This window comes from Chanodichthys erythropterus, chromosome 3 (assembly GCF_024489055.1).
Source record: "Chanodichthys erythropterus isolate Z2021 chromosome 3, ASM2448905v1, whole genome shotgun sequence".
In the NCBI taxonomy this organism is placed as follows: domain Eukaryota; kingdom Metazoa; phylum Chordata; class Actinopteri; order Cypriniformes; family Xenocyprididae; genus Chanodichthys; species Chanodichthys erythropterus.
In genome coordinates this window covers 43,124,536-43,136,587 of record NC_090223.1, presented here as the reverse complement: position 1 = coordinate 43,136,587, position 12,052 = coordinate 43,124,536, and the positions used below count along the sequence as shown (strand labels likewise).

At 35.3% G+C, this 12,052-nt stretch overlaps 1 protein-coding gene across 3 annotated transcripts; it reads left to right on the top strand.

The window, feature by feature from the left end:
- The first annotated feature begins 7 nt into the window (after nucleotides 1-7).
- ap5z1 (adaptor related protein complex 5 subunit zeta 1) lies at nucleotides 8-12,043 on the top strand. Of its 3 annotated transcripts, XM_067382405.1 has the most exons (18): nucleotides 8-449; nucleotides 557-694; nucleotides 831-1,017; nucleotides 1,086-1,230; nucleotides 2,378-2,490; nucleotides 2,605-2,773; nucleotides 4,247-4,288; nucleotides 5,121-5,261; nucleotides 5,356-5,393; nucleotides 6,218-6,380; nucleotides 6,464-6,642; nucleotides 6,724-6,866; nucleotides 6,948-7,100; nucleotides 7,906-8,017; nucleotides 8,104-8,201; nucleotides 8,434-8,566; nucleotides 8,652-8,866; nucleotides 10,299-12,043. In XM_067382405.1, exons 1-18 carry the CDS (start codon nucleotides 409-411, stop codon nucleotides 10,567-10,569), a joined length of 2,481 nt encoding a protein of 826 aa, XP_067238506.1. In that variant the 5' UTR covers nucleotides 8-408; the 3' UTR covers nucleotides 10,570-12,043. The 3 variants fall into 3 exon arrangements, with proteins under 3 accessions (XP_067238506.1, XP_067238507.1, XP_067238508.1); XM_067382406.1 differs by lacking the exon at nucleotides 4,247-4,288; XM_067382407.1 differs by lacking the exons at nucleotides 8-449; nucleotides 557-694 and having other exon boundaries at nucleotides 851-1,017; nucleotides 1,073-1,230.
- Nucleotides 12,044-12,052: the final 9 nt, after the last annotated feature.

The following is a 12,052-nucleotide window of genomic DNA, read 5'->3' as shown; positions in this document are numbered from 1 at the left end:
TGTATGCTGCCTGGAATTACTGTATTTGTGTTTAACAATGATAATGCCTGAAGATGTTTAATAAAATATAAGTTAAATCTATATATACAACTTCCGCTAGATTATGTTTGTTACACTATATTGTCACCGACTGGCAAAAGGAACCATGTAAAGATCATGTATCTCCCGAAAGATGCTAATATTCTAACCAGGTGTTTTTGTACCCATTACATATTCTACTTATGATAATATTATAATATTGTATGCACATTCTACCATCCCCTTTGTTCGACTTTATCGTGGCCGACTGACGCGTAAAAGAGGAACCAATTGTTGTCATGTGATTTGCTATCAGGACATCACAGCTGACGGAGCAAATATTTTGATTCTTGTTTTTGGTTTTGACATGCAATTGCATTGTTCTCAAAAATGTATGCTGCCGCGACGGAGAGTTTAATAAAGCAGGCAAGGTAAAACTCTATGTTTACTGTCAAAAACTGTATTGCTCGCATGGCTGGCCTGAAACGTTTCTAAGTAAGTTAAACAAGTTTCTCAATCGATTCAATATACCTTTCAGAGAAATAAAGGAGGAAGAGCTGCAGAGGTTTTGCGGGCGCATATTTAAGCTCCTCCACACTAAAGACGTTAGTGGAGACACAGTGGACTCCCTCCAGAGGCTCCAGCTGATTGTTTCTGCTACTAAATATGCCAGAGAGTAAGTTAAATTAATCTAAAATACATCTGAACAGCACATAGACATGAAACCGTTTGTCTGACCCTTCAAAAGTGTACCAGAACGGTGTATTTCAGGACATTATAAGTGCATAATTGAAGACCTCCATTACCACCAGGCTTCCATCAGATCTGGTGCTGAAGCTGCAGACTGTTCTTCATTCTTCATCATGTCCAGAGCAGCTTCTGGTTCTGTCCTCCTCCATCATACGGGAGAGTGTTCCTCCCAGCGTGCACAGCCTCTGCTCTGATCTCAGTCAGGACAGCAGGACCTTTAGCTATGTGGCCAGTGTCGTTCTCTCTCAGGTGAGTCACAGGCTTGTTGTTCTGCTCATGATGTACACTGAACTAATGATCTCAGTTTTTTATCTCAGGCTGGAAATAGAGAAGATGTGATCCCCCTTTGCCACCATCTGCTGAAAAGTCTCGAGTCTCGGCTGTCTGACGGGCTGATATCTAAACATGCACTTCCCATTCTCTCTAAAATGACTACTGCTTATCCAGAGATTCTCACAGATGGTAAAGTCGATCACGTTCGTGAAATACAGTACTGTATAATGGGTCACTAGGAATTACAGTGGGGTCCAAAAATCCAAAATAATGAAAACACAACATTAAATAAAATATTATTTAATAGTTTTATTAATGCAAATATTTACTTTAATGTTTAATTAAATATTTTTAACGAAATATTTCATATTTTCATTAAAAAATTCATAAGAATTGTCTATTTTGATTTTTTTTATGGTGATTTTAATAACTGCAAACATATGTCCAGAATGTTTCATAGTATAAAATTTAGATTTTTTTTTAAATTCTTATTATTGTAATAATATTTCACATATTTCTGCTTTTGTCTGTATTTTTGATCAAATAAATGCAAGCTTGATCAGTACGGAAGAGGATTAGGGCCAAGCAATAATAAAAAAAATAAAACCATCTCAAGATTAAAGTTGTTAAATTTAGAGAAATAACTCGTTAAATTTCGAGAACAAATTCGTTAAATTACTAATTTGTTCTCATAATTTAACGACTTTTTTCTCATAATTCAACGACTTTATTCTCAACATTTTATCTTGACTTTTTTCTCGAAATTTAACGACATTTTTCTCATAATTTAACAAATTTGTTCTCTTAATTTAACAACTTTTTTCTCTTAATTTAACGACTTTATTCTCAACATTTTATTTCGACTTTTTTTTCGAAATTTAACAACTTTTATCTCGATGGTTTTATTTTTTTATTATTGCTTGGCCCTAATCCTCTTCTGTAGACTTCTTTAAAAAAATAAAATAAAAAAATAAAAATAGTGGTGTCCAAACTTTTGACCCGTTCTATATTTATTTGTTTATTTATTTTTCAGATTTATTTCAGTTACCCAAAAACAATTTTAACAATATCTACATTGTTTACAAACTGTCTCCATTTCATGAAGAAGATTTTAATAACTGAATAAAATATGTCCAGAATGTTTAATAGTTCAAAATGTAGATTTATTGAATATATTTGAATATATTTTAGATTTTAAATCCCAGATTTTCAGAATGGACATTTAAACCCCACTGTACTGCTGTTAACTTCATTGACATTGAAAAGGCATGATTTAAATACTAAAATCTGGATAATGCAAAGATGTTAACATGAATTATGTGGTCACTAAACCCAGATCAGGTGAATCTGGTCAGTCGTAAGTTGGTGGATTGGTTGCGTTATGCCAGTATGCAGCAGGGAGCCTCCATGTCTTCTGGGGGATTTTTCAGTGGGCCACGAACACGTCAGGTGGGGCATGTTGCTTTTCTTCATTCATCAATACCTGCACCATCAAGCAATGCGTTTACAGTGATATTATTGAGTGATATCATCTCAGTGAACTGATCACAATCTCTTCATCAGCCAGCTCCACTGATGGAGGTGGATGGGGTGGTAACGGGCGACTTCTTCACTGTGCTGTGTGTGGGTCAGAGCTACACTGAGGACCAGTGGATGAATATGTACGCTTTCTCTATGATCAAGAGTTGGCTGCTCACTTACGACACAGACGGAACTACAAACACAGAATCAGGTAGTCTGAACACTGAGATGTTGAGTGCAGATATTGTAAAAGTTGGTTTGCTTTACAAACAGTGTCATTTTAGTATTATTTAAATACTATTATAGTATTTTATTTTTTGGGGTTTTCAATTTTCAGTTTAATTTTAGTACAAGTAATTGGTAACACTTTTTGGTACACTAATTGTTACAGTAACGTCTCATTTGTTGACATGATCTAACATGAATTAACAATGATCAAACTAGTTTTATAGCATTTATTAATGTTAGTTAATAAACATGTTCACGTTAGTTCACCATGTATTGACTATTTTAACGGATACAACTTTTGATTTTATAATGTGTTAGTAAATGCTGAGATTTACACTAACAAAGATGAATTAATTCTGTAGATGTATTGTTCATGTTAACTAATGTAGTTAACTAATGTTAACAAGTTAAACCTTATTGTACAGTGTTACCAAGTAATTTGATGTGGTTTTGTTATTTTTATTAGTTTAAGATTTAATTTGTTTTTATTTCAGTTTTAGTTAGTAAATGTAGTTCTTCATCTTAATTATTTGCCAAGGAAGTGTAAGTGTAAGTTTAATTTTTGAATATACTTTAAAATGTAATTTATTTCTGTGATCAAAGCTGAATTTTCAGCATCATTACTCCAATCTTCAGTGTCAGATGATCCTTCAGAAATCATAATAATATGATGATTTATTAGCACAGTTGTTTTTTCAGTATTATTTGATGAATAAAATGTTTAAAAAAATAAGAACAGCATTCAAATATAAATGTTTTGTAACAACATACACAACTGTTTTAAAGTTTGGGGTCAGTAATTTTTTCTTTCTTTTTTGAAAGAAATTAATACTTATATTCAGCAAGGATGTTAAATTGATAAAAAGTGATAGTAAAGACTTGTTTCGTTAGAAAAGATTTTTATTTTGAATAAATGCTTTTTTTATTTTTTAAAAAAAGAAGCTTTTTAACATTGTATTCATCAATGAATCCTGAAAAAAGTATCACAGGTTCCAAAAAAATAAATAAGCAACACAACTGTTTTCAACATTGATAATAACTGAGTATCAAATCATCATATCACAATGATTTCTGAAGGATCATGTGACACTGAAGACTGGAGTAATGACGCTGAAAATTTAGCTTTGATCACAGGAATAAATAATATTTAAAAGTATATTAAAATACTTAAAAAAATGTATTTAAATAATATTTCATAATATTTCTTTTTTTGTCTGTATTGTTGATCAAATAGATGATGAGCATAAGAGACTTCTTTCAAAAACATTAAAAATAGTAGCATGTCCAAGTCCAAACTTTTGACCGGTACTATATTTATTTTTATTTTTTTATTTATTTTAATCACCTAAAAACGATTTTAACAATATTAACACTGTTTGCAAACTGTCCCATATCAGATAATATACTTCATTTCATGTAGTTAAGATGAGTAACATGGAAATTTCATCTTTGCTAGCTGTACTAAAAAGAGCACAGGTCATTCAGTCACAGCAGCCAGGTAAGATACAAGTGAAAAGCCTGATATGATCAATCTGCTTCCTGCGCAATCAGAAACTCCCTTTAATGAATGACATTCCTCCAATCAAAATAAACAAAATATCCTATTCCTAAAATTTTATGATGAATAATTAACTGCTGTGTGCATCAAATTGATTTTGGGTCTATGGCTATGTTTGGAATGAAATACTACCACACTGCTTACTGCATACTGTGGTGTACATACTATGTACAGCCTATTATTTTTATAAAACAGTACAGGAAACTGAAGAATAAATAGGTTGTGTCTAAAATCTTAAACTCTCTGAGTCGGTACTTCTTTTGAATAAGTACTTACTTTGCAACCATTAATGTTCTTTATAGTATGATTGCAGTCATACTACATTTGCCATGTGTTTATTATGTGAGACCTGCAGTACCAGCGTTAATTGTGTTGCTTCACTGCCATTCATGACTCCTCTCCCATGGCCTCATGGGATAGTAAAGTGTCCATCGGATGTAGTAGGTCATCCGGGTCCTTTTTGCTTACTATTTAATGAATACTGTGAATTCAGACATACTACTCTTTTCACATACTGGAAGTTATTTAACAATTTATTTAGTATTTAATCCAATTTTGTGTCATAATATTTTTCTTTTTTTGGGCAATGACATACTGCATGCTGTGAAAATAGTAGTAAAAAAAATGTAGTATGCCATTCCAAACATATCTTGCATGTCCTGTCATATGCTCAATCCTACAATGGAATTAGATCCCGCTGGATAAGATGCTTAGAGTCGTGCTCAGGGTATTGTAGTATAGTGTGCAGTAACGTGCTGTGCTGTTGATGTAGATGATCGCTCAGAGGTGGACAGCTCAGTGATGTCTATGGTGTCAGCCACGTCCTCTTCAAGCAGACTACTTTCTCCCAAAGAGAGACTCAGAGAGAAGGCTTTTGAATACTGTCAGCGTCTCATTGAACAGAGTGACCGGAGTGAGTAGATCGTTCGTCAGGTTATGGAGAATGTTTATTGCATTCTGCTGGCAAATGTGTTGTTTTATTTCTCTCTCATTTTTTCACAATGCAGAAGCTCTGAAGAGGATGGATACGGAGCTACAGAAAGCAGTAAGCACCACATATACTACCGTCCAAGAGTTTGTGCGTCATGATTTTATAATGTTTTTCAAAGAAGTTTATTATTCTCTCCAAGGATGCATGTATTTATAAAAACAAAAACAAAAAAAACAGTAATTTTGTGAAATATTATTAAAATTTTTAAAATAACTGTTTTCTGCGTCAATATATTTAAAAATGTAATTTATTCCTGTGATTTCAAAACTGAATTGTCAGCATCATTACTCCAGTCTTCAGTGTCACATGATCCTTCAGAAATCATTCTAATATGATGATTTAGCATTTCTAATTATCAATGTTGCTGCTTAATAATTTTGCGGAAACCTTCAAATCTGTCAAGATTCTTTGGTGAATAGTTAAAAAAAAACAGCATTTATTTGAAAAAGAAATTTTATTTAATCCATCCTTTCTTTCAAAAAAAAAAAAAAAAGTACTGACCCCAAAATTATGAACAGTAGTGTACATTTTTAATTAACTTCACTATTTAGTGGGATCAAAGTATCTGATATTGAATATTTATTTATTTGTAAAATGCAAATACATGAAATATAAAATAAATAAAACATTTTAGGAATTTAATCCAATTTAAAGGAGCACTTAGTATTTTTGTTCTTTACTAAAAAAAAGTTAAAGGTAAAGAAATAAATAGTACTTACAAAAAATGTTTCAAATTTTTAGGCAGATGATATAATTTAAAATGAAAATTCAGTGTTAAATTAGAAAAGAATGCAAAATATAAGGATTTTACACTGTATAATTAATGAATATGAATATAATGATGACATGGACGGTGACTCTGTTTATCTGTTGTGCAGTGTATCATTGAGTCAGTGTCAATAATCGACATCATCTGTGGTGAGGACCCGTCGTATGTATACCGTGCCTTCCCCTGCATCAAAGCCCTGTATGGCAGACTGAACGGAGACTTCACCTATGCTCGAGCCCTGCTGCCTATCGCTCAGTTCTACCTCAACCACAGTGAGTGATGGTCCCTGTTAGTGACAGGCCTCTGATAGTGTGATCTATGAATGTATCTCAGCGTCCGTGTGCTCCGTTTTCAGGCGAGACGGCCGCCGTGGACTCCGAGGCTGTGTTTTGCCAGCTCTTCAGCCACTGTCCCACTGAGCAGTTCAACGATCCCATGCTAGCTTTCGAATTTGTCCAGTTTTGTCTACTCAATTCCAGTGTGCTGCAGGACAGAGTGGCCAACTACAGACAGAGCTTCCCAAACCTCCTGAAGGTGTGCTCACTGTCTCGTATTTTAAACTGAATCCAGTCAAGTAGCCACATGTACTAAATGTTTGTGCATTTTGCCTGTCAGTTCTTGGCGTGGAACAGCTCAGGATTGATAGCAGAGTTTGTGGAGCTGCTTCCATCGCTAGTAGCTCCAGATACAGCCATTGAGTTACTGCACACTATCCTTGATCTGCCCTGCTTAGCAGCAACGCTGGACCTCCAGCAGAGGTGAGTCACTTTACAGAGTACAGATCAGCGTTTTAACACGAGTTGTTTGTGATGTGAATTAGTAATGCGATGTTGTTGCAGATCAGCGTGCTATCAGGCTTCAGACCGTACCACGTGGGACCAGCAGGGGGCGAAGGTGGCCGCTTCTCTGGATGCCTTCCGCCAGCCGTCCTATAGGGGGTTCTTCCTCTACATTCTCAGACCGGAGGCTGGGACCGGAGACACCATAGACAGGTAACACCTGGCAAATCACAATCTAGGAGGAATTCAAAATGAGTTAACAGGATGCAGAATTGTAATTTGAGTTTGAGGAGGTGGAATTAAAATGGAATGAAATGCAAAGAAAATCATATATACATTATTACACTACCGTTCAAAAGTTGGGGCTTGGACGGATTTTTTTAATGTTTTTAAATGAAGTCTCTCATGCTCACCATTTATTTGATCAAAAATACAGTAGAAATGGTAATGTTGTGAAAAATTATTACAATTTTAAAAGAACTGTTTTCTATTTTATATATATCGTAAAATGTCATTTATAACAGTAATGTCAAAGCATCATTACTCCAGTCTTCAGTGTCAAATGATCCTTCGGAAATCATTCTAATTTAATGATTTGATGCTCAAGAGACATTATATATTATAATCAGTTGTGCTTAATACAGTGTCTTAATATTTTTTGTGGAAAAAAATAGGATTTTCAGGGTTCTTTGATGAATAGAAAGTTCAAATGAACAGCATTTATTTGAAATAAAAATCTTTTGTATAAATATAAATGACTTTACTGTCACTTTTGATCAATATAATGTGTCATTGCTGAATAAAAGTGTTAATTTCTTTTTAAAAAAATTACTTACTGACAAACTTTTGAATGGGAGTGTACATTTGATAGCTCATGGACTTGCAACCATATAATTACCACACCTACAACACAACAAAAATGACTTGCCACTGCTCCACCGCCTAAATGTTCCACTTGGATTAAATTGTGTGTTAAATGACTGCTTACTGTAAACCTCTGAGTGTGGTTGCCTAATAGGCTAAAACTGCTTCATGATATTCTGGCTGACATGGCGGAGAGTCCACGGGTCGTTCAGTGTGCTCAGGTCGTTCCTGTGCTTCTGCATGTTTACTTCAACACTGTCACTCAGGTAAGAGTCATAAATGAGAGGTCAAGCCATTTTATAGAGATCTGAATTTAATAGAATTGTGTTCCCATGTTGTTGTTGTTTTATAGAAAGCTGATGAGAAACTGATGAACCAGCTGCTGCTGGTGCTGCTGGAGAGAAGTAGCCTGCTCTACAACATCAAGACATTTAATGCTGAGGTCCAAAAGTGAGGCACTTTTAAAACGTAGCCACCTTCTTGTGAGATTTTGACTGTTCCTAAAACCCAGTGAGCTGCCTCACTGTCTGCTGTCTACATAGGCACCTAACTGAAATAAAAGCTCACAACTTACTGATTTAAAACAATCTTGCACTTTCTTGTCATACATTTGACAGGATGTCTATACATTTCAACATAAATTCCACATGTGTAAGTGTGCAGTATTTATTTGTGATTGTAGGGTGTTCAGCACTCACCTGCAGGCTCTGTGCAAACTCCACCCACCACTGATTGTGGATCAGTCCAGGGAGATCCTGGAATTTGCAGGCTCTCCTGCCAACATTTACAGTAAAGAAGACTTCTACACTCATGTGGTGAGGAGAAGTAGAGCACTGTGATTGTAAGTGTCATCATGCTATGTTTGTCCTTCAGATGACTGTGTTTCATGTGTACACGCAGGTGTGGGTCATTGGCGAGTTTCTCTCGGTGTCATACGACCCTCGCTGCACGGTGGAACTGATCACATCTTTTTTTGAGAGCTTGGAGGCGGTGCTTTTTGAGATCACACAGGTGCGACAGTCAGCCAGCCCCCCGAGTTACTCCCCCCGCCTCATCACTGTGCTCATGACCACCCTGGCTAAACTGGCCACACGCAGTCAGGATCTAATTCCAAGGTAGATCAACCTGCTCCAACATCATGGGTTTTTTTCACTACAAATTATATTATAAATTGTATATATTTAAATGTTTTCCTGAATCCTGAATTTCCCGATCATCCGAAAAAGTTATGCTTTTTCAGATATTACCATTCATGTAGTGTGAAATATAGCTGTTTGTGGATGTAAAAAGTCTATCAAAGATCAAACTGCATGATAAATGGAGTTATTGTCTCCCAAAAGAAAGAACAGATTCTGAACCGCCCTGAAACAAATCATCAGTAATACCTGGATGAACCTACGTAGTTTTATTATGAAAAATTTGCATTGCCTATGGTCTTTATTGGCTGCCCGCAAAACGACGTCTACTAGCTGAAATTCCGACACATGCTGTTTAAATGTTCGATCAATCGCAACAAACCATCTGACCAATCAGAGCAGAGTAGGCTCAAAGAAAGGAGGGGTTTAGAGAGACCTAATCTCCAAACTAACTATTTCAGACATTGTGAGAATAGGGGTGATGCTATATTTATATGAAGAAAAAATATATATTTTTTGGTCTTTGATGCTTGTAAACCTATAGTAGGAGACCTCCAAAACAAAATTAGGAGCATTTAAAATAATATAATATTTGCACTTTAAGGTAACAACACACAGTATTAAGATTCAAGTGTATGTTAACTTTTTGAACATTATTATATTATATTACATTATATTACACAATGGGTCTCATTCATGAAACACGAGTAGAACGAATTTGTGTGTAAATTGTGTGTTAAGTGGTTCTGGCGTAAATTTTCGGATTCATTAAAATGTTCGTATTTTCCAAATGTTAGTTGGTACGAAAGAAATCTACACCTGCTCCCAGCCACGCATAAATAGTGCGTTTAACATCCGAACGTTTTGCTCATTAATAAGGCTGCATTTTAATTCACCTTAATAAGGTACATTACACAGCATTTTGAAAAAATATTATATATAGTAATTACATAAGTTTTTTCTTGTTACTTTTATTGTGAGAGCCAGTAATAGCATCTGCAAACGGAGCACTTTAATCAAATAATGAATTGATTTCAATAGGGCTGGGCAAACTAATGGCCCCTTAATTGTTATGGAAATTGTTTCCTATAAAATGGCCAAAATCCTTCCTTTGGTGTCATAATATGATGCCCATATATAGTTGTCAGTCGGATTTAATGGGCGGGAATTATGGTAATTGAGAATGAGCGTGCACGCGCGTCCCGTTTACGACTGATTGGAATTCACATCACTCACATATTTACTCGTATATTTATGAATGTTTCATGAATGAGACCCAATGTGTGTATATTTTAATATTTTAGATTGTACTACATTTATATCATACAGCAAAATTAAAATCTTGTAGTATCAACCAATATTTCTGTATCCCTCACTCTTCTTTCCATATCTTTTTCCATTTCTCTTTTAGAGCGTCACTTTTCCTGTCTAAGATGCGGGTATTTGCTCGTAGTGGTCCAGTAATGGCGTGCTACAGTGAGGAAGACACTGAGGAGATCATCACACGAGCCCATGAACTTATTAACTTGCTCAAGTTGCCAAATGTGGCTCAGTTTGTCCTGGCCCCTTCAGCAGGAGGCGACGGCCCCCGCTGGCACAGAGACACAAACGCCTCACTTCCTCAGGCCATGAGAGCAGTCAGCGGTCTCCTCCATAGACATTCCAGCTTTCTGCCCACGTAGGCCAATTCTAGGAACTCGCTTTTGAAGTAACGGCACAGAATACTAAGAGAGCGTTTCTGAAGGACACAAAGAGGGAGTTAAAGGAAAAGTGAGAGACACTGAAGCAAAACCGACAAGCACTTCATCATGATTTTCCCTTCTGCTGAACACATATCAATTACAAATATATCAAAACAAACATCAAGACTCAAGAGGTTTATGGTTTATTCTTTGATTTATTTATTCAAATGATTGTTAGAGACACTTTTATAAAAAATTACACATTCTATGTGTTTATTGTCAGGTTGTTACATTAGTATCAAAACTGTTAAAATACAGCTTAGATCAAAAATCTATGAAAGAATTTTCCATATACATGGAATTTGACACGGTACAAATGTCTTAGGTGCTTACTGTCATATTAATGTGGCATTATGACAAACTATTTTACATTCAAAGTCACAGTGCTTAAAAACATACTCTGTCATATCTGAGCTTCCTGGCTAAAGCCGTGGTCACACTAGACTTTGAGCACGTGAAATTTCTACGGACACTGCAATGGTTGCACAATGATGTCACATTCTGTCTTTTTAAAAAACGTAATTCAACATATAACATGTCAAACATTTAAATATATTATTCAGTCTACTGCAATGCTGCAGATTTCAAGTTTGCATTCTTTTAATTCAGCTAAAAGGTCACGCTATGGCATATTAATCTTCCGTTGGTCAAGTCTTCACGTGATATGAATCAGAGTTCACCAACACGGCGAAATGCAAAACTTCTTTGCTTGAGCTTGCGTGTCCTCTCTCCCACATTCATGTGCGTATGAAAAGAAGTCAATGGAACGAAAAGTGTAGTGTGTCAAGAGGTGAAACAGCCATGCAGAGAACCACTGGACACTAGTTACTCATTGAACTGATCACAGATGGGAACAACCACACAAAAACACTCTGGAAATAAACAATTATAATTGTCTGTTAGCGTTAAAAGTGACGTTTTGGTTGCAAGAATTTCATCAAGGTTTGTATTTTTATGAGACCTTAATTGGGTGTTACTAAAAAGATGCACATAATTCAGCAAATCCGCTATCAATGGGAGCTGAATTGACTGGAATTTTTAATTTTACATGGATAATAAATCCTGTTATCCCCTATATCTTTTTTTCATCTCACAATCCTATAGGATCCATTGTGCAACAATTACAAAGCCATTTCTAACATTTTGTTCATTGTCATTATAACAAGATCACAGTAGTAGAAATACTTTACTAAAGCCAACAACTGTCAATAAATTAACATCTATCATTCAAATGTGTTAAAAGGCAGTAGATATCTGGAATGTTATTTAGATGGTGTCTTCTGTATTATACACATTCTGCCTGTAAACATTGACAGTGGAACAGTACATTATGTCAACAGGTTAAGACTACATCTGTAAAAAATACACTGGCCAGAAGGTGCTGAGTTAACAGGACAGAAATTCTTCTATATAAAAGTCTATT

What these genes read in the sequence shown, in the direction of transcription:
- ap5z1 (XM_067382405.1), top strand. Translation starts at nt 409, where the DNA reads ATGTATGCTGCCGCGACGGAGAGTTTAATAAAGCAGGCAAG. An exon ending in TCCAGAGATTCTCACAGATG is followed by an intron (nt 1,231 to 2,377) that starts GTAAAGTCGATC and finishes CACTAAACCCAG; the next exon opens with ATCAGGTGAATCTGGTCAGT. An exon ending in GTGGGCCACGAACACGTCAG is followed by an intron (nt 2,491 to 2,604) that starts GTGGGGCATGTT and finishes TCTCTTCATCAG; the next exon opens with CCAGCTCCACTGATGGAGGT.